Source organism: Falco naumanni, chromosome 5, assembly GCF_017639655.2.
Source record: "Falco naumanni isolate bFalNau1 chromosome 5, bFalNau1.pat, whole genome shotgun sequence".
Classification (NCBI taxonomy): Eukaryota; Metazoa; Chordata; class Aves; order Falconiformes; family Falconidae; genus Falco; species Falco naumanni.
In genome coordinates this window covers 44,670,898-44,693,511 of record NC_054058.1, presented here as the reverse complement: position 1 = coordinate 44,693,511, position 22,614 = coordinate 44,670,898, and the positions used below count along the sequence as shown (strand labels likewise).

Here is a 22,614-nt window from a genome sequence, read left to right as displayed (position 1 = left end):
AATGTCCAGGTCCTGGCACCATTTTGCCAAACCTGCTGCCCTTGGTTTTCATGAAGAAAAGAGCCCTACAGCCATACAGAAAAGTGCTGAAGAGAAGGGGGGAAGAGTTTAAAATGTTAACCCTCAAGAGTTAGAAGTTAAAGCCATGCATTGTCCCCTCTGCCATGCACGCAGCTGGGGGTGGCACGCTCCAGCTACCCTCAGACACCCCAGGGGGAGAGGCAACTGATATCATGCATGGCCTCAGGAGACAGCAGATTTCTGGGATATTGGTTTGGCATCCAGACAAAGTTTAGTCATGGTCCAGATCAAGACCAGAGTCCCCTGTTTAAACATCTTTTCTGCAGGCACAACTGTCATGGAAACAATCATCTAAACCCCATTTTCTTTGGTAACATTTTTTAGGAGGAGAACAATAAGATGGCATGTGTGACTGCAGCCCATCTCAGCCACTCATGGGAGCAGAGCAGACAGTTACATGAACTTTTTTACATAATTTTTTGCTGTTGAGCTAAAAGGGGAAATTCCTTTTCCAAACAATTCTTATGGCTTGTTGGTCTGTCCTGGACAAAGATTAAAATCCATACAGAGTAAATTACAGAACAGTTTGGGAAGTTCAAGTGCCAGAAGTCCCTTGGATCAGAAATTCTGAGAGAACAGCATAAAACAGCAACAACGCTTGCTGATAGAGCAAACTGAACCCTTTAAAAGAGCAACTATTCCTGAAAAGTCAATTACGCAGTGCCATTTTTAAAAGTACTCAAGTTCAGGCAGAACGTGACGATTAACACACCAGACATTACCAGCAGCAAACCTTATCTCAGTCCCAGGGGAACAGGGCAAGGCAAAACCATCAGGTTAGGCGTAATACCATACAATCAAGTCAAAACAGGTTGAGTAAAGGAAAACCGAGGGTTGCGCAGCAACTGAAACCATGAGCTCAGTTGAATGGCAATGTATACTTTAGACCAGTTTCCTCTTCTCTTCCAAATGCAATACAAGGTGCTCACAACACTCTGCTGAAACCCTAAAAAACCTGCTGTAGTTAACAAAGGTGTTTGCCATGATAAGTTATGAATACTTCGCACTTACAGCCTTCACCCCTGGCATTAAAACTCCTCTGCAGCAGCGAGAGGTGCCTTGCCAGAAAAGTTCAAATTTTTGGAAAGTGCATCCTCTAAAACATCGTGCTACAGGCCCCTGGGCCCTAAGGATCTTCAATTTATACCAATAAGCTGTATCTTCTTTTATGAGTTTTAAACATGAACTACTGTAAACGCTTCAGGACTTAAGAGTAAAGCACCTATCCAAGATCTTTCTTTATGTGCTCCTTAACTAAAAAAAGTGTCATTGCTAGCCTGTAAGAAACCTGGGAGCTTTGTCCCTCTTAACAAGAGGTGTCTTGCTAGTCCCAATGCTTGGTGAGAACATGAGATGTTTCTGGTCTGAGATGGTAACATCTCAGCTTTCCTGAGGTTCAGCTTTCCTCTGCCTATTCCTTAGGACAGGTCACAGAGCAGACCTGAAAAACTGCACCTTCACCTTGAGAGGTATATAATAAAAGTCAGCAGGCAATACAGTGACATCTATTCCATAAGTGAGGCTATTTACAACAATTTAAATAAATTAAATGATTTTTCATGTCACTGTCTAAAGGTTCTAATTTTTTTCTTTACAGATTACAATCCAACTGTTCAACCACAGTCAGAACAAAAAACAAAGTAACTTATCATGGGAAGACAAAGGAGTGACAAAAAGACAGCCTTGCCTAGTTCCCAGAAGTCCACTGGTTTACCAAAAACTTTGATAAAAAAAAATATTCTACTTGTCATTCATGTTTCTCATGGTCCACAAGAAAACAGGAACTACTAAGAAACATGATGAGAAAACACAGAATGGACAGGACTTCATTCCTAAGGAGCACCTTTTCCTTAATCTCTCCTGATATTAGAAGAATTAATTTGTGTTTGGAACAATAAACAAAGCAAAACTTGAATCTTCAACTTGTAGCAGAAAGAGTTATGACCAGCTTTATCTCCAAACAGGAATGATACTTTAAAGTTCCATTTCAAGACTTCATAATGAAACTGGACCAATTACTAGGCTTTGAAGAATAATTGAAACTCTACAAGACAAAAAGGCTGTAGACAAAAGGCAAATTTCATCTTCCTCTGGCTTCAATCATGAAGAAAATTACCCTGAAATTAAGTTCTGGTATATTTTACAGCATAAATGTAATGCACACACTTTGTGTACTGGGACAAAGCTCCAGCTGCTATGTACTGCCTGATTAAAGTGCAAGACGCTTTTCTGAGAAAACTTAGCTAAGCTGGGTACTGCCTAGGGCGTAACACACCCAACTTGTATGGAGGGAGAAAAGTAAGTGATATGAAACAATTCTAAAGACAAGCCATTCAGCTTTCTTCCATACTAAATATAATTCATTCATGCAGATTTGCCCACCAAGAACAGCAACAGATTCAGCTGGGTTTCCTCCCAAGGCCAAAGGTTCACCAGCCCGCCTGGGTGAGAAGATTCTTACCACAAGGTAAGAGAATCACAGTCTGCCAGAAGCACCAACTCTCTTGAACAACTTTTTTTCAGCTACTTTAACACATTCATTTCCCATAGGAAATAAACTGCTTAGGTATGTATGTATATTCTGAATTCAAGCTACCAAAACAGGATGACCCACTCAAAGCTGAGAACAGCTCTCAACACTTTTTCATAACCTGTAGGCAAAAACAAGCATAGAATTGGTTGTAGTTCTGTCAACCAGCTACATCCTCTTTGGCATTCCTAAAGCACCAACCACCTTTGTGTGCAGATGCCAATACTTATTTTATAAACCTGGAATAGTGGGGGGAAATTATCTAATAGTGCATTTCCCATATCTTGATCCTAAATTATCCCTTGTTTTGTGTGATTGCCTTCTGTCTCTATGTCTGAGGTAATTACTTTTGGTGTTCCAGACATGGCATACACACTTTCTTCAGGTGTGTTTGTAGTATCACTTTGCATGAAAATGACTATGGTGTTAAAAGACAGAATTTGATTAGCTACCTCCAGTCAAACAAAAAAAATTATCAAACTAAGTACTAAAACCTATGCCTAAAAACACAGTCACTGAAAGCCCTGAGATTACATGCTCACGCTTGGCTTATCCTTTTCTAGACCACTGTCCTGACTGGCTTTCCTACCTGGGACAGGTATCAGAGGGCTACATGTGGGAAACCCAAGAAAATTACTGGATATGACAATCAACAAAAAAAGGGAGAGGCATGAGGATCAAGGGGTTCAAAAAACATAAGAACAGGAGGCCAAAGGGGAGCCTTAAGTCAGGTGTTCCTGACACCGTTTCCCAAAGACTCATTAAGAAACCACCTCATTAAGACGCCACCTGGCACCTCTCTGGAGACAGGACAGCAAAAGGGAGTAGAAAGAGGTCCTACCCCACTGTTGGGATTCCCCTCGGTCAAGCTTCCCTCTGGTGGTGCTGTGGGTGTCCAGCTTGGGCAAAGGTTAATGGTGAGTTCCTTGATGCAGTGGGTGTATTGAAAAAGACAGAACCAGCATGGCTGTCTGTCCATCAGCTCTCATCCCAGTAGCTATATTATGGAAATGCTGAACAAAACCTCAGGCATCTCTCTCTCCTTTTGCAGCTAAGGCTTCATGGCTGAGCAACTGCAAGACTACTATAGGAGAAGGAATATTACTAATAACAAAATAGATCCCACAGGTGGAAACAAACCCCATCAAAGCTTATATGCCCCTACAGCTCAAAGGCAAAGCAAACAACACTGGTAAGTTTGTAATGTAGGCTATGCTATGCTAGGATAGGATTATGATGAAGTCTTGAGGAAGCCCCTTTTTCAAAACCAGGGGGAGGAAATCTACAAAGCATAGTATGAGGAGTAAGCCCATCAGCTGTGGTCAGGAATCAGTGGGTGTCTGCAACACAGCTGCAATGATTTAAGGACAAAGCAGTAGTCGCAACTGTACATTAGAATTTATATCAGGTACATTACAACCTGGAAAAGATAAAAGACCATGATGGCAAGCATGAATGTTACCACTGCAAAAGAAAGATGTACAGCTTTTGTAGAAGGAGGACACTTCAGGGTCATTTTGGTGCTGACAATTTTTAACACAAGGAAGAAATTATACCCAAAAACCCAAACGTGATATCCAGTTTCAGTGTCATGCAGAAAATAAGCATGTAGATAACTCACAGCAGTTCCCTATGGTGAAGCAAAGCAGTCAATTCTTCATGCTTATATGTGCCAATGACTTATTTTTTAACCTTGTGACACCATTGGACTCAGAAGTTGGTTAAGAAAGGAATGAAACAATAACGTACCCAAACACCCTGACAAAGGCAGAACATGCAATCCTAGAGAAAAGTTCAAGTAGTAACTTTGCTTTTAGATCTTTAAAGAAGGTACAATACAATTGTGCTTTTTTTTTTCACAGAAATGCCATTAAACTCTTCTCTGATATGTATGACCAATGTCCTTTTTAAATCAACCATATGTTAAAACATTAACTTATCTGTGAAAGGGTTATGCATGTGGAAATAGTAAACTGAGAAGGAAAAAGCTATCCAGAAGAAGGAAAATGCTCAAAAGTTCTGGTTCAGGCATGACTGGAAGCAGATAAGGAGAAAGGGAGCCATTCGGAATTGGGTGTACATGGAAGGGATATAGGATCACAATGGCTTTCCAGGGGATTTTATACTCCTGTATTAGCTTACTCAATAAACCAAAGGACTTAATCTATTCAGGGTGTAACTCTTCATTAATGATATGACAACATAAATGCTTTTCTGGATGCACATGATTAAATTAGCAGTCTGAGTAACTAAATGGTGGTAGGCCTATGGGAGGAAAAAGGGCTACAGCAACGACTTGTAGAGTCAATAGCAAATGAGCAACAAAAAAAAGCAAAACGTCACACTTCCAGCATAAAATAGAAGAGGACTTTGTTTATCAGTGCAAACCCTAAAGGTGTACAAATGTTAGCTGGTGCCAAACCAGAAGGCTAATTAACGTCTGGAAGTAAAGAATCTCTTACCACCTCCCTCTCCCCACCCGGAATAGGCATGTTTTGGGACTGCGTGCCTGCTCTGATGCTCCAGGATTAACAGTTATTAGATCCACAGTTCCAGGACTTGTGGTATTCTCCAGTCTTGTGTGGAAAGAGTTCATAATTACCCCATAGGCAGTAATGCAAGACAGTGATGAAGTCTGAAGAGCTCCAGACTTTTCTGGATATGTATATCTCAGCCAATATTGCTGACATGATGACAGTTTCCCAGAATGAACCTACAAGGTAACAACAGCACATACAAAAATAATGTCTGTACATAAATGACAGGGTTTTCAGTTTTGACTGCACAGCATATTATTTAGTACAAAAAGCACCAGTAATGCTCTATCCTGCACAAGTTATTCATAACCCATCCTCAGTTCATACTAGGTGGAATCAGCATGAAAGCAGTATCAAGAAGTGGACATCTTATATATTTCCTTATGTTAGACCTCAAGCTTTATGGACAAAAGTTACCCAATATTTGATAGTATTCAACAAAAGAATGTTGAAGTTGAAAAACCAAGCTGAAGAAGTGTACAATGGTGAACTTTATCTTGGGGGACACTATCAGGAGGGCTAGACATGTAACAAACACAACATAATATTTAAGACCAACATGGAAGGCTTATGCACAAAAGCAAAAAGCTAGTTCTGCCCTTCTTAACATTTACAGATTACAGAAAACCTGCAGAGAATCTCATAGGATTACTGTTGCTATCATCATCAAGACTGTTTTCCTTTAAAAAAAAAGCCCCAAAGTGATTTCAGCAGTTACCAAAGAGGTTTTGAATGGAAAGGAGTAGTACATTTGTGCAGGCAGAACAAAAGGAGGAAAACCCAGCTGCTTTCTTAATCAGAATATAATCCCCGTTAACAAAAATACTCAGTGATACAGGAGGAACTTTACCAAGTCCATGGGCTACTGAGCAATGAAAGTGAAAGCTGTTAAATCATAAATTCAAGGCTGTAAATCACAGTTCCCTTTTTACCTAGCTTCATAAAACAAACAGAGAGAAATCTTCTAAACCAGAGCCTGGCAGGCAAAGAATTTTGTAAGAGGGTGCACATACCAAAGGCAAAATGAGCGCTGCAGTGGACATACAATGACACTAGGAATGCCTCTAATCAGCATTAGCCAGGAAAACACCCTGTCATGCAGCAGGCTAGAGCATGAATCGCAAGTGAAGAGCAGTTTACACTCCCAATTCTTCCTAATATTAATCTGAATAGAAAGGCACCAAACTGTTGAGATTCACCTTTTCTCTAAATGACTTGATGTTGATTCTTTACATAGGAGGCAAATTGAAAAACAAAAGGAAAATGCTAACAGCGCCCAAACAAGACACGTACAACCCTGTAGTATCCCCCTGACTTCCTGAGCATCCTTCAGTGGAAACAGTTGCTTTCACTCCTACAGACTCTGTTTATACATTATAGCCCAATCCTGTGGATAATTAAAGTAAATTTAGAGCAAGTAATCCAACTGAGGCCAGTGAGCATGCTAACATGCATAGTCACACAAATGGTTGCAGGTTGAGTTTGATAATAAAGATATATTAGCTCAGGCCTCTAGTTAGAGCTATTCAAATTAAACTTCAGTAACACATGCATTTTAACTAATTGGGATGTGGACACCATGTAAGATGACCATCACCTTCTGAAGAATGAGGAGCTCCGTTCAGGCCTTTGTCTTGTGCAAAGATATCAGATCAACGCAGTGCCATGCCAGCAGCTGGCCAACTTAATTTTACACAAACAAAAGTATGGTAACAGCCTTTTAATAAAATGGTAGACATCTGTGCTAAACAGGTATTACTTATTTCTTTCTTAACTATATTTTACCCATTGGTCACACTGGAAGCTGAAAAATCCCTAACGTAGGTAACAACTTTAAAGAGACAAGTGAAGTGTATGTATCTATCCTTTGCATAGGAAAAGGAAGGTCACACACTTAAGTTGTGGTTTAACCCCAGCTGGTAAATAAGTAACATGCAGCCGCTCACTTACTCCCCTGACTCCCGCAGCAGGATGGGGAAGAGAACTGGAAAAAGGTAAAACCTTTTGTGGGTTGAGCTAAGAACAATTTAATAATTGAAATAAAATAAAATAAACCAATAATAATAACAACAACAATTACAATGAAAAGGAGAGGGAGAAAGAGAGGAATAAAATCCAAAGGAAAAAAAAACAAACCACAAATGGTGCACAATACAACCATTCACCACCCACTGACCAATGCCCAGCCAGTCCCCGAGCAGCGATCAGTGGCTCCCAGCCGACTCTCCCCAGTGTATATACTGGGCATGATGTTCTATGGTATGGACAAGCCCTTTGGCTAGCTCTGGTCAGCTGTCCTGGCTACTCTCCCTTCCCGGCTTCTTGTGCACCTGCTCACTGGCAGAGCATGGGAAACTTGAAAAGCCCTTGATTTTGAGCAAGCGCTACTTAGCAACAACTGAAGTATCAGTGGGTTATCAACATTATTCTTATAGTAAATCCAAAACACAGCACTGTACCAGCTACTAAGAAAACTCTATCTCAGCCAAAACCAGGACAACTTAGTTGAATGATTTAAAGATACAATAACATTGCTAAATATGAGACCTAGTAAAAATGAAATATATAAACAAATAGTGATAAATGAAAACAAGACTCAGTTAAAGGGTCAATTCACCTCCATTTAGGTGCAAGGCAGAGACATGGGTTTATCATCAATCCCCTTCCTCCCTCACAACAGATCTGAATTATTCTGCTAAAATCCATGCATAATTTCTGGGGAAAGTTAAGGGCATTAAGAAGAGGATGCACAAAGGCCAGCGCATCAACTGAGAAGCTGCCTCAATTAGCCCAGATGAAACACAGAGGAACAGAAATCAAGCCCTATCTTCTCTCTTTCTAGGACTTAGATAAATTTCTTTCAACTAATGGGAAGGGCTTTATTCTAGTCAAAATTCAAGATCTGATCTCTCTCTTGGAGCAACGTCTCACCAAAGATTTATAAAACACAGCCGAGGGGGCACCGCTCAGATAAACCATAGATTCACTCACTAGGGAAGTGCCTAAGACATCAAATCACAAGGTGGTATCCTACCTGTTAGCACTGTGGGGTCACATTAATATTTAACTACTCCATGCAAAGAGCTGTAACTTACTGCCAGGTGCTGGCGGGGACGCAGCCCCATCTGACAGGTGTGCCCCATGAACGCCCACAGAATTCGGCCCCGTGAGTGAGATTGCTGGAGAAATGCCTGGCCGCCTGTTCCAATGCTGCCTGTGAGCGAGGCGCTGCACTGCTTGGCACTGCAGAGAGGCAGGCAGCCCGGGACCTGCCCAGAGCAGGCTTTGAAGTGCCTGAGATGCTCCAAAGGCAAAAGCTGCAGGCACAGCCAGCAGCTTGGTAGGGAAAGATTTAAGGCTTCCCATTTTGGATCCAGGTGCCTGCAAGAGGAATGACCCAGGAATCCCAAGTTAATTTCTACTTCAAACAGCTAGACAGCATTTCTAGCTATAGCCTGACATTGCTTTTAAAACGAGTGTTTTGCAGGTGAACTTGTCAGATCCACTATAAGCACATGAACCAAGTGTTTTGCAATCCTAACTGCAGGAATTGTTGTTCAAGGATATGAAGATGGAACTAATCTCACGTGGGATGTGGCAGAACAGGATCACAGGGAAATACAAGACTGTTGCATTAAACAGAAGAGGAGTAAGAATACAGAATATGTCTTGTCACTTTGAAAAGCTGAGAAAACCCAGCCATTGCTTACAGTAAATAAAAACATATTTAAAGAAATAATTTTTTCACATAGAAACACTAGAAAGTACTGGCTTTCCTTTTCATTCCAGCTTTCCTTTCTCAACAGTTATCTTGCTGAGGATTCATGTGTACCTGCAGAAAGGCAGCACCAGCTGTCTGTGGAGGAAGCCTACCTCCCACCAGAGCCAGACAGAGACCCCCCAGGGCTGGCAAGGGCCTTAGTCAGCCCTTTACCTATGTAAAGTCCTTTCACTCAACCATAGCATGTTTTATTTAGAAAGATCCAAAGACTGCAACAGGCCATTCATTAAAGAGCTCCACATATTATTAACTACAAATGAAAGGTAATTTCAAAAGCACCAGCACAGGACTAAAATTGCTGTCTTTCAAGCCAAGAGGAGCTTACCCTTGACCTTGACGGGAGGAGGGTTGGGTGAGCTTGAGTTAACTACAAGTCTTTTTGAAAATCCCAGGCAAGGTGGTGAAATACGAAGATTAAGAAGCCTGCCAAAAGAAGTGGTGCACTAACGGCAATTTATTCCCCTTGACCCAATGCATTAATGCTTATTTCCTGCACACACAAACTGGATAGTATAAATCAAATTGACTCCTCTAACTGTAGATTGGAAGAAACACCGAAGCTTCACCTCAGTTTGCAGCAGAGGTGTTTGCCAAAACATGTGCAACTGCTTGCCAATACATCAATATATGAGGGAGCACAAATCTATCCATGGACTAAGCAAGAGCAGGAAGAAAATTTAAGAAAATCTGAGAGTATACTGGAACAATGGTTTAATGGCTAAAAGAAGCAACAAGATTGGTTTTCTGTTTACACAGACAATTGCCAAATAGATAAAAATTGGCTTTAAAAGTCTTGTATACAAACCTGTAACTCTTCTAACAAGATAAACTGCAGCTGCATCACTGTGAGGCAACAACGAGTGATACCTGCTTCCTCTAGTTCTCATATATATAAACACATAGTTCTCAAATATAAACACATACATATGATGGTAAACAAATCTGGAAGGAAAGCTTAGTTGTGTATGGCAGTGGACGGAGGACTTCAAGATACAATAATCATGCATAATTAACTGTATTCTAGTGGAATTTCCTGACCTTTGCAATACAAGTGACATTTCCCAATGAGAAGTCAGTCACATCACTGCTGATATTCTCAGTCAACAGGCAAAAGGAGTGCGGAGTCTGAACTAGTAATAGCTTTTCAGCTGCTGAAATAATTTTTCTTTGAAGGTTGAGACATGCTGCCATGTCAGTGTAGGGAAGACAGCATAGCACCCATTCCTCCATCAGGGAGAACACTGCAGTCATCAGTGGCAAGACCTTTGTCCTGCTCTGGTCAATGGGAGTCTGGCCTCTGACTTCACTGCAAGACACTAGTTAACATTTTTACTGACTTTGGAAGGCTATACAGCCTCCACAACACATGCAAGCTAAGGTGGGCGTGTTTGCTGCTTGGTTATTTTGTTTTTAAAACAGCATTCAAAGACTTAATTTACAAAAGACAATAGATTTTCCCCATGCATTGCGAATACAAAAATTTAACAAACATTTTCAGATGGAGCTGCAAGGCAATTTCAGAGGTGCTAAAAGAAGAGCTGGCGAGCTCTGCAGGAAAGTATTAATGAAGAAAAATTTCATGAAAAGAAGTGTACAAAGACTTAGGTAGGAAGTTCTCTCAGTTATTCTGGAGCATATATTAGTGTATTATCTATGAGCTACAAGGGCCATTAATTAGCATCAACAGAATGCTTATACTGATGACAATGCAAAAATAACTGCATCTTACTTTACATGTTTACAAGTAGCTTTATGAAGTCACAGGATCAAGTCCTTACAAGAAAGTTACCAGTCTGTTCTAGAAAACAATTATTATTGTCTGTACAAAGCTTTTTCAATGGTTCCCTCACCACACCCTGAGACAAGAACAGTGGGAAGCTGTCAACAATTAACAAAAGATCTCAAGGATCACAGAGGACTGCAACTATGCATGTTTTTGGAAATGTAAGACATAGGCATGATTTTATCATACTGTGATACAGGTTGAGGTGGAAAATGGACAGGGAATAAAGATATTTTGTCTAATGGAAAACTCCAGGTAGTGAACTCTGTAAAACATTTAGGACGGACATACCCCAAAGATGAGGAACACTACTATAAACTCTGTGAAACAGAGATACTTAAATAATCAAAGGGAAAAAAAAAAAAAAAAGAACTTATTTGCATGCAGCAGCATCCCTGACAGGATGCACATCTCCATCTGTATGTATGTATGACCACGGAATTTTGGGAATAAAGGATTCCCAGACTGCAGGTGTTTATGGACAAAATCACTTCAACCACTGGCCAGAAAAGGCTATGTCTATATTAGCAAGCAGTATAGAGCAATAGGAGAGGTCCTACAGACTGATAGAGATCATGCTGAGGATCTGGCATCCAGACTGTACACAGCCAGTAGGTTTCGCTTCTAACTGGCTCTAGTCTGGTCCTATGGACTCTATGAACACCTGGAGCATATTTTCCTGTTTAGATTCACCTGAAAGAAATCTAATTCAAACACTCCATTTAAAAAACACATTCCTAATCTGACCTAGAAGTGGTGCATACATATCCAAAGTGTCCTTCATCAGCACCAGTTATATTTGGACTAAAATCCCACATACTGAGTACACAGAGTGTGATGCCAAGCTTAAAGAATTGCAGAAAAAAATTAGGCTGGGAGGAACCTTTGGAGGTCATCTACTCCAACCTCCTGCTCAAAAAAAAGGCCAGCTTCAAAGTCTGATCAGGTTGCTCTGGGTCTTGTATTGCTGAATGACGACTGTCTCCAAGGATGGAGATTCCATAGCCTCTTTCGGCAACCCTACTTGGGCCACAGCCTCTGGTGGCTAGTGCTTAACCTGACTTGTGAAGTATTTCCCTTGCTAAAACTTGTGGCTGCCACTTCTTTTCCTTTTGTGATGCACCTGTAGGAAGAGCCTGATTTTACCTTTTCTGAGTCTACTTGGCCTTCTCTTCTCTGAGAACAAATTCAGTTGTCTCAGACTTTCCTTGCACTTCACGTTACAATAACCACTTTAGTCATGTCCCACAGGACCCTCTAGTTTGTCATCTCTCCCTTGTACTGGTGGCATAAAGCTCAACACAGTATTTTGAATACAGCCTCCTAGTACCAAGTACAGGGGAATAATCACTTCCCTCAGCCTGCTGGCTTTGCTCTTGCTGATGCAGTCCTATGCATGGTTAATCTTCATCATTGTACTTACTGTGTATCAAGACATCCAGCTTCTTTCCTGCAGAGCTGTAACTGACCATCTCATGTTATTTTGCCAGAATTTTGTATCCCAGGTGCAGGACTTTACACTTACTTCTGCTGAATGTCACGAGGTTCTTGCTGGCCCATTCATGCAGTTTGCTGGGATCCATCTGAGAGGCAGTTCTGCTATTCTGCGTCAAATGATCCCCAAGGCCTGGACTCATCCTGCCTTCCTGCTTTAGGCACAGTTCAGAACATCTCAGAACACAGACAAGTGTGCAAAGTTAATTCACCTACAAACCACCTGAAGATACAGTCCGTTGGACCGCCCAGGTCACTGACAAAGAGCTTAAACAGAACTGGTCCCACTGTCAGTCCTGAGGAACATCACTCATAACTAACACCCAGTTAGATAGATATTGAACCACTGACCACCACCTTTGAGCCTGGTAGTCCAGCCTTTTTTTTCCACCCACTGTGACGTCCACCTATTCAGTCTGATACCTTCCCAGATAGTCATAAAAATGCTATGAGACTGTGCTGAAAGCCTTGCTGAAGTCAATTAAATGAAATCTATTGCTGTCATCCACTGAGGCAGTCATTTTATCACAGAAGGCAAGAATGAAGTTGGTCAAGCTTGATTTATCTGTGGTAAACCTAAGGAGGCTGTTCCCAGTCACTTTATTGCACTTCGCACATTTGGCTTACCTCAGCCTACCAAACATGACAGAAAACATCCTCTCAAAGACATAGGCTGGCTCCCTCAGCACTCTGACACATCCCATCCAGCTCCATGGATTTGGGTATGCCCACTCTGCTCAGGTATTTCCCAACTCAATTATCTTCTACTATAAACAGCACCTCCCTCACCCAAATTCCACTACTAGGGAAAGAGACGAGGGCCAACTGACAGCACTTTGCATATAAAGACCCAGCCTTTTCTGTGCCCCTCTTCAGTGGTTGCCTTAGACCTCCTTCCACTGCCAATGTACCTGCAGAGGCCCATCTTGTTGTCCTTCACATCCTTGAACACTGTCAAACTCAGATGAGCTTTGTCCTTCATAATTCTATCCCCAAAAGCCCATGAATGCTTTTATATTGCTCCTGGGTAGCCTGTCCTCACTTCTATCTCCTAGACAATTCCTTTTTGAATTTGAGCTCAGTTGGGTGCTCCTCTTTCAGCCAAGCTGGCCTCCTGCCATGCCTGCTACTTTTCCTTTATGTAGGAATGGACCATTTTTGTGCTTTGAAGAGGTTTTCCTTGATGATCAGTCAGGTTTCCTGCATGCTTCTGTCCTCCAGAACTGTCTCCTACAGTGTCCCTTCAACCAGTTTAATAAACAAGCTAAAGTCCAGGACCTTTACTCTGGTACTTGTTTTCCTCTCTTCTCTCAGTATCTTAAATTTGAGCACTGCATGGTAACTGCAGCCATGACTGACATTAACATACACATCCCTAAAGAGCTGTTCCTTTTTTGAGCATACCAAGTCCAGTAAAGCACCTCCCTCAGTCTACTCCTTTAGGACATTCATCAAGATATTGTCTGTTCTGCATTCCAGAAGTCTCCTGGATCGCTGCACTGTGTCACATTTCCAGTAGACACCAGGGTTGTTAAAGTTTCCCTGAGAACCAGGGCCTGCAATAGAAGCAATCTTTTAAGAAGGCTTCATAGGATCATAGGGAACTTCGGGTTGGAAAAGACCTCAGGAGTCTCCTGTCCAACCTCCTGTTCAAATCAGGGTCAGCTCTGAGATCAGACCATGTTGCTCAGTATTCTACCCAGCCAGATCTTGAAAATCTCCAAGGATGAAGACTAATCAAACTCTCTGGGTCCCTTATTGACTTCCCTTATTGACTGGTTCTACTTATTGACTTCCCTTACAATGAAACACTCTCATTATAGCCAGTCAGAACCTTGCACTTCAACTAACACGCTTCATCCCCCGTCTTCCCACCATGCATTGCTTTGTAGAGCCTGTACCTGTCTTCCCTTCATATCCTCTCTGTAGGTATTGGAAAGCATTTATCTTCCCTTCTCCAGGCTCTAACACAAATAAGCTCTTGACCAGCCTGGTGCCCAGGCAACAGCAAAGCTCCGTGCATTCCAGACACTTCTTTGAAGAGACTGCAATGGCATCCCTAAGAACTTGATGCCATGCACTATGGCACTGCAGTTGTGTGAACTATCCCGGCGCGTCTCTGCAAATCCAGTGACATCTCAGTGCTGCAACTGTGCAGACTTCCTCCCAGCACACCTGCTGGTGAAGACGCTTTTGCCCCACACTGTTGAGTAGATCCCTCTGTCCCTAGTAGTTCCCATCTGCTGAAAATGGTCCTGTGGTCACAGAATCCAAAATGCTCCCATGACACCAGGTGCACAGATAGGTGTGTATATGCAGGATGCATCCACCGCTGCCCAGGTTCTTCCCCTTGAATGACAGGATGGAGAACACTGCTTGGGCTCCATCTCATCACATGGGATCACCGAGCCCCATGGTCATCCTTAATCTACTGACATGCCCGCACGAGAGAGTAGCAAAGTCTGATGACTGGCCAGGCCTTGGCAACCTCTGTGATGCCCTGGATCCCATCCCTGGGGAAGCAACAAACTTTGGAAGTCATCAGGTCTGGTCAACAGGTGGATGTCTCCATTCCCTACACCAGGGAGTCTTCAATCCCAATTACCCATTGCTTACTCTTAGTGGCACTGGTTATGAGTTACTGATCAGGCATAGCTGGCCCAAACACCTCACCTGCCACAACTCACTGCTCTCCTGTTTCCAGGGACTATATATTTTTAAAAATCTCTACTGTTATTAGCGTCACATTTGTGTTACTGAGGATGACATGACGCATGGTTATATGTTTCCATTAACTTACCTGAAACAAACTGTTTCAGACTAGACAGGGAACACTACAGATCTTAACAGTGACGCCTAGGATTTAAGCTTCTCAAAGTTTAAAACATAGATGTAAGCAGCATAAACACAGCTGCTTATTAACATGGCAAAAAAGCAACAAAGCAAATATTCCTTTAACTGTTAAAAAAAAAGAAAATATGTTCATTTTAATGAACACTTTAAAACCAAAATACATATACAGAACACTGTAGAATGAGGGAAGTTGATTACTTGTCCATGTTATGATGCATGCTGTTAATGTTGAGCGTGTGTGCAAACCTTTAATGCCAGACTTCACAGATCTCGTTGCAGTCAGGAACAAAGCCAAAGCCATAAATGTAACACCTGATTTTCAGGGGAGATGGGAACGTGGAAAAGCGTTTTGGAAATTCTCCTACAATGACGCTTTTAATCTCTCCGGAGAACCAGAGAATATTTTCTATAGCCTCCAGGCATTGGGATGTGGCACAAGGGCACTCCTCCATCTCCAGGTCAATCCACTGCGGCCAAGGCTGCTAAGCCCATCCCTTTCCTTCAGACATACATGGGAGGAAACTCCCCCTTCTGCCACTGGACTATACAAGAGATGGGAGGGAAAGAGAATTAAAAAAAAAAAAAAGCTACCATCTTCTGTCCACCATTTTAGAGAGAGAAAAGGAATTCATCAGCTGCTCTCCTATCTGACATCCCAATGGAAAAGACAAGAGACCAGGCTGTTTCCTCACTGCATTAGACGTGAGAGGAAGCAGGATAGGAAGAGGGCAGGAAGCAGCCAACAAAAGGTAAGAAGAGATGCTGAACTCTTTCCCATACCCTAATGCTGTTACATTTGAATCTAAATTCTTAGAAACCTACAACCCAGCTGTGGAAAAAGGACTTTGGGAAAGCTTGGGGTAGGGTGTGGGGGGGTAGGGGCGGGGGAGAATGGCTTTCTCAGCAGAAGTACATTTTGCATTTGCATGCTTCATCCAAAGTGTTACACAACAAGAAGCTTTATATAGCTATACAAGAACACACGCTCCCTACACACCCAAGGAAAAACTCCAGCCATGCCAAAATCTGTTCAAATCAGAAAGCCTCACCCAAGTCTAACAGGACCCTGATGCAGACTCCTGACTAGGTAGCACAACAACAACAACAAAATCATGCATTAGAAAATATTCCTTGCTTAGTTGTGAGAGAACAGCTTTCCTGAGATGTTTCTGTATAAGTCCATGCCCCAAATTCACTAATGTTTGCCAGATAGCAACGGCTGCCGCACGATTCCTTTGGCAAATGCTGTATCTCAGACTTTTCTCTTTCTTGGTATGCTGCTATTTCCTGTGAAATGGAGAATCATCTATGCTACAAAGAGGTGCAGTACTAACACTTCTAGAAGTAAATAATTTTATAGCAACTTGAGAGTATAGAGAGAAATACAATACTTGCGCAGAGAAATTCCCAAGCAGAGAGAGAGATTAGAAAAACATTCTGATAAACAAACATCACTGAATGTCATATTCTTTTATTCATTGCAAAAAATATTGGGTAACCATTTGCTGTTCCTAGAAAGAATGGAATTCTGGTGCCAACAGCTGTAGTTTTTCATAGGAATTTTAATACTATATTGAAGATTTATGTTCCTGACAAAAGCACAAAGTTCTCCAAACCAGGGCAGAAAAAACGGAACAGTCTTTTCCCAATGAAACAGTCCCGCACTATTTTTGTTAACTCTTACTACAGCAGAAGTTTTGATCTTCAAAAGCACGAACTCATGCTGTGGTTGATGTTTATAAATTATTAACTCCTGCAATGCCACTCTGCACAAGGTGCACTGTTTTATCGCAGGTTCTTACACAGGCAAGAAACACATCCTATAATCTTGAAATCTATTAAAGTCATAAATATTTACCTCCAAAAGCACATGTCTAAATTTTCTTCTTGAGATTTTTGTGGTTTACAGTGAAGCTTTCCCTACCTTAAGAAAAGATTTCCCCAAAGCTGCAGCCATCTGACAGATCCATATGAGAGAGAAGAAAGGTGACTAGGTAAAAGGCTGTCCTGTGCATAAAGTAAACAAGCAGGGGAAGGAATCTTGGGTCTTTTTGCTGCAATTATATAGATGCAAGCGGTCCCACCTGCTTGCAAGTCACTCTCCTGATTCTCATGCAAAAACTACTCCTCATGCTCTGCAGGATTGGGGTCTTCTGTGTTCCTTGGAACTAGAGCAGTTAACAGTACACAGAACTATTAAGTCAACTGATGTTCAGCAATGAAACTCAGGATATCACAGGTTTTTAAGTTCATTTATACGTAAGCAGCCAACCAGCACACTCTGGGTTGAATCCCGGGCCAACTTATAGTTACACTCTATGCTGCCCCATGAACTGAGTTACATCACTTGGGAATCAATAAATCCATTGCCTTGGAAGAATTTGCCCAAAGGCTCCCAATGAGTCAGTGGCAGTGTCTTGTTGACGTCTCAGACTTTGGCTTCCATTTCATGGCTGCTCAGTCCACCAGATCATACTTACACTATGTCACCAAAAATATTTCTGCTCCTGTCCTCCTGAAATTGCTATTTGTTTGGTTTGGTTTTTGGGGTTTTTTTACTAGGGGAAGAAAATACATTAAAAGCTTCTTAACAATTACAGTTGTGAATTTTATTTTTTTAACTGGGAACCAACGAACTATTTCTCAGCTGAAGCAAAGATAGAAATCCTGATCTCTTTGAACAAAATGCATAATAATACAAAGGCCTACATAGAAAAATCACTGTGCACATGCCACAGTTTTTACATTCAGAGAGAGAAAACCTAATAGTCTGCTTCTACTAACTTTAAAAATCCTACATGTAGTCAGCAAGAAGTGAAAGACTATAAAATAAAACATCCTTCAAGGAACAACTTGCCACCACTCCTTAGTCCTGCAAAAGATCTGCAAAACCTGAGGATATTTTGCTTGAGTAAACAGATTTTTTAATTGAGCATAAACAAGTGAACACCAAGCATGCAATTTCTGTAAGTATGCATGAATCAAAGAAAATAAGGATTTAAAAACCTGCAGCCATAATACCAACTTAAATTTTAAAAGTTTTAGGGTCTAAAAAAGGTAGTGTGTATGCAGCAGGCTTTTTTTCACTACAAATGGATTCTTCAAAAGGCACTACCACTGACAAATCATCATTTATAAGAACTGTTTCCAGTAAGGCAGAAGTTATCTAGCATGGCACTAAAGAACACATTTAATTTTAAGTATGCCTATAGTTTTGTTAGAGCAAATGGGTTTTTCCATGCTTAAGGCCAAGCATATGCTCAAGTACTCTGCTGAGACAAAAGCTTACAAGTTTGTTGTTTAGAATGCAAAGCGAGGCTTTTTATCCCAAACCACATTTTCTTGCATGTAATCAGTACTGATGATGCCGCCAGAGTTTCCAATTCATTCCAGGGTGCACTCAGCATTTATTAGGGCACAGATGGTGTGCTCTTTTTTTGGCTTCTAAAGAACATGCCTAAATATTAAAACAAACTTGGCTATCTGCCTCTTATGCTGTTTTTACACTTTGTATTGCCACAGTAAAAATAACAGTAAACTTTGACCTAATCTGGAAGCCTTCTACTAATTTACACACACAATTTGGCAATAGGATTATCAAGTACAGTCAGCCCACTCAAAACCGGAGAACCTGATATGCATAAATCCATCATGCTAGTCACAGGCGATGGGACAGGAACAAGCAATCCACAAAACAATAAAAAGAACAAAAACTGGAAACAATTTTTCTAGTAACAAACTATGTGATCCTGACTGTACTCAATGGCTGTGTGTGCTTTTCTGGAACTGTAAGGATTATTCAACAGCATAACCAGCAATTAGCAAACAAACAGGCTGATTTGTAAGGCAAATAGAGCTTTAACATGACAGGATTTGTAGTAACAGCCAGGAAAGTCTTTTCCAACACGCTCAGTATCACAAGTCTGCACTGTGCTGAGAACTTGCGGTGTTTTCCCCCATGGGCAGCACAGGACCATTTATTTCCCAAATTCTGAAAACTATTTACCCATTTCCAAGCAAGCATAAAGCAAATTCCACAGAGACACAACAGAAAGCTAAGCTGTCATGGTATTCCATTAAAAATGTGCTAAGATAAGATAATGTCAGATTTGTCCAGCAGATCTTGACAAACGTTCTTGCACATGCAGCTGAGATGCAGGTGTACATGACAGTCAACAGGTCTTAGTCATCCATCTTCACAGGCTTTCAGTCTCACCCAAAGTACACTGACACTGGAAAAACCGTGTCATGTGCATCAAAATACATACAACCAAACTCAAATGGGGGGAGCCAGGGGGTGGAGAGCTTGGAGAAAAGTTAATTAGACTGATTGGAAATGATGTTCCCAAGTGAGGGCTATTTCACTATCTCACTGGTAACATCAGGTTAGCAGCCAGTGCATGCTGACAGAATCTAGGGCAAGAAATACGCATTTTAAGCAGTCATCTTGACTTCAAAACAGTTCAACAATTGCATGCATGGATTGGTAAAGAAATAACTTCTGAACAAACATCAAGTCCAGAAAACTAGTTTTAGAAGTACATTTAAATGCCAGAAAGCCAGAGAATTGACTAAATAAGATTATATAACACCCACTAAATCAGTTAGCTCCCAAATTTTCTTGAAAACTGAGCAACAGCTAGTAAATTTGGAAGTAATGTTCCTAGATATTTGCACTCCAATAAACTTAATAAACTAAATAAATCTAAAATAGCATATTGTACTAAATCAAAATGGCATTAAAATCATAATAAAAGTAAATAAATAAAAATTCTGTCACTATAAACAATCCAGAAACAAACCACTGCATAACATACATAAAACAATAATCAGGTATGGATGGTGAAGAGACTGTTCTGTAGCCAGTCAAAGCTATGTTTTATAGTCCATTCCTAATGGAATCCGGGTCCTCCCACAACCCAGCCTTCCCCCAGGCAGCCTCTCATGCTGTCCCCCAGTCTCCTGAAATTCAGCCCTGCTTACTTCCCAAATTTTGCAATACTTTGGCTGGCATCCAGGAAATTCAGCCTGTCCCCTTTTCTTGGCATCATGCTTCATATCTACATGACACATAACTTGAAATTACTTGTATATTCAATACTTTCAAAATTACCACTTGAGAACAAGCTTCAAAATATCAGCAATAATCCTGGCCTTACCTGCAGGATCTTGCACTGTCATTTCCTTACGCTTCACCACCAGCTTGTCTTTAACCCACGGGAACTCCTGTAAGGAATCCAAGAACACATCAAAAGCCTTGGGTCCTCTGGTGGGGAGAATATCAAGGAGCATCATGGTTTTCCTCTGACTGGTGGTTTGGGATTTTATTTCTTGAACATGACTGTCCGTGAGAATCCCTTCTTGGTAGAGATACTGAATAACAACTCCATCCACCAGCACCTCTGTGCAGAGCTCCAGGCGCAGGGAGCGTAAAAGCTGCTTGTCTCTGGCATTCATCTGGCAACGTAGACTGTAAGAAAAGACACATGTGTGAATATTAAATAATTCAATCTTGAACATCCAGAAGTGATGTTTGATACCTGGCAGCCTTTAGAAAGAATGGCAAACTCAGAATCACCAGATACTGAGAAAGCTATTAACTGATCCCCACCATCTTCTTTCCACTCAGATGTCACTGTCTCATGAGCTAAAATGCAGCCATTTCTGGGAAATATTAGACAGGAAGAGAACCTTTGGCATTGTGAAGACCGGTCCTTTGCTGGAATAAAACCCATGCCAAATAATTCTGCTCACTAACTGGTCAAGGTCCATACTAAAGGCCGCTAGAGCATTTGCCAGTCCTTAAGAGACTCCACCCAAAAAAGTTAAGAGTTGTCATGCCTGACCTCTGGCACTGACGTCTGTGACGCTATTGCTGCTGCAGTAGTGCAAAAGCAGCAGCAGGACTGGTAGATGCACGACAGCCAGGCAGGAGTGGCAGGGACACAATCAGCAGGTAGCTTTGCCCTGTGCGATGCATTTTAATTTTAGGAAGGGCAGAAATGTACCTTACACACCAGGTTGTTCTCCCCTGACTCATCCTGGAAGGCTGCTCTGGAACTCAACTGATCTGATGATGAGAAACTTTCTTTGAATTTTCATCTCAAATTTATCCACCTTCTATTTATAGGCACTTGTCCTGCCAAAACTGTTCTTTAGCTTAAGTAGCTCTTCTCCCTCTCTGGTATTTATCCTTCTGATATATTCACAGGAAGCAATTGGATGTCCTCTGCCATCTCCCATTTCACTTGACTAACACTCTGACTAGACAAAAGCTGGAAAAGATGCATTTTATAGCCACTCTACAGAAGAGGAGTCAAGGTCCAGAGAGACCAAGCAACTCATCCAAGATCATACTGGGAGTCTGTGCCAGACCTATGAACTGAATCAAGATGTCTAGTCTAGTTCTTAACAACAAACATATCCCTAGGCCTATTAATGGCACTTGACAAGGAAAATGACAGAGTAATACAATTAAATACTTTCTTATCACTAAATAATTAAGAAAAAAACCTGCAGCAGGTGGTGTGATTACCAAGAGAGTTTCTGATAATTAAACTAGAGGCTGCTGTTCGAACAGCTATACCTTGCAGAAACTCTACTTCATGCAGCTTGAGGTACAAGAAGAGGCAGAGATTTTCAAAGGTTTTGTAAGAACTCTGCTAAAGTCTTTTTATCATCAGAGGTGCTTGCAGAGTCCCGAGGGCCCATCAAAGGATGGCTGGTGGGCCTGGTTGTTAAAATCATGGGCAGGTAACCAACAGAACATATAGGCATGTAAACGGCATCTCAGGACAGAATGCAAGAGCACAGCACCACAAGAGAGAGACTGGAAAACCCTGTCTGTGGCAACCTCTGATAAAGCCACTTTCCGAAAATGCTCCCTCTGAGTGCTAAAAGCATTGCTGGACAGCACCTTCCCAGGAGGACTCCATCTTTCCTGGGTGACCCAGTACATTTCTTGTATACTGAAGTGAATTTTGAGGTACCTGCCTGCTGTCTAGGGGTCATTTGGGAATCAAACAACAGTATCCCAGCCCATGTCCTTAAAAAAATGCCAGTTTGCTAAGCATAGCTCAAACATCAAACTCCATCATAGAGTGAGATGATAGTGCAAGTAAGGAGATGGAAAAAGAGCAGGCAAGAAAGAGAACTGGATTTCTCCATTTGATGTTCGGATGCTCATTTTGGACAGGTGAAGCTAAAGATTCTCGTCTCTAACAAGGGCTATCTTTACACTACTTGGAGCAATCACCAGACTAACGCAAAGTCAGATAAAATTCAGGCAGCAGATCTCTGCCATTTCTCCCTTCCATGATTCCCTGACCACCCCCCATCTCATGAAGTGCTTGCAGAGTTCAAGACAAGCACTCAGCAGCAGCTCTGAGGGCATTCTCTCAGCTTGGGCAGAAGACCGTTTCAGATGCTACGAAGCTCTTGTGCGTCACATTCTGCACGGGCCACCGCGAGTCCCCATCCAGCAGCCTCCTCACCCACATGCTGGATGAGGAAGTCGGCTCTGCCAGTCACTGTTACAGCACTTGATGAGTTCCCC

General features: G+C 41.6%; 1 protein-coding gene across 3 annotated transcripts in view; it reads right to left on the bottom strand.

Moving 5' to 3' along the window:
- The window catches only part of CRADD (CASP2 and RIPK1 domain containing adaptor with death domain), a 79,119-nt gene that overhangs the window by 54,894 nt on the left and 1,611 nt on the right, over nucleotides 1-22,614 (bottom strand). For all 3 annotated transcript variants that reach the window (XM_040594177.1, XM_040594179.1, XM_040594178.1), the window contains exon 2: nucleotides 20,219-20,529. In XM_040594177.1, coding sequence (XP_040450111.1) covers nucleotides 20,219-20,516 — 298 coding nt within the window. In that variant the 5' untranslated portion in view covers nucleotides 20,517-20,529. The remainder of the gene's footprint in view (nucleotides 1-20,218; nucleotides 20,530-22,614) is intronic.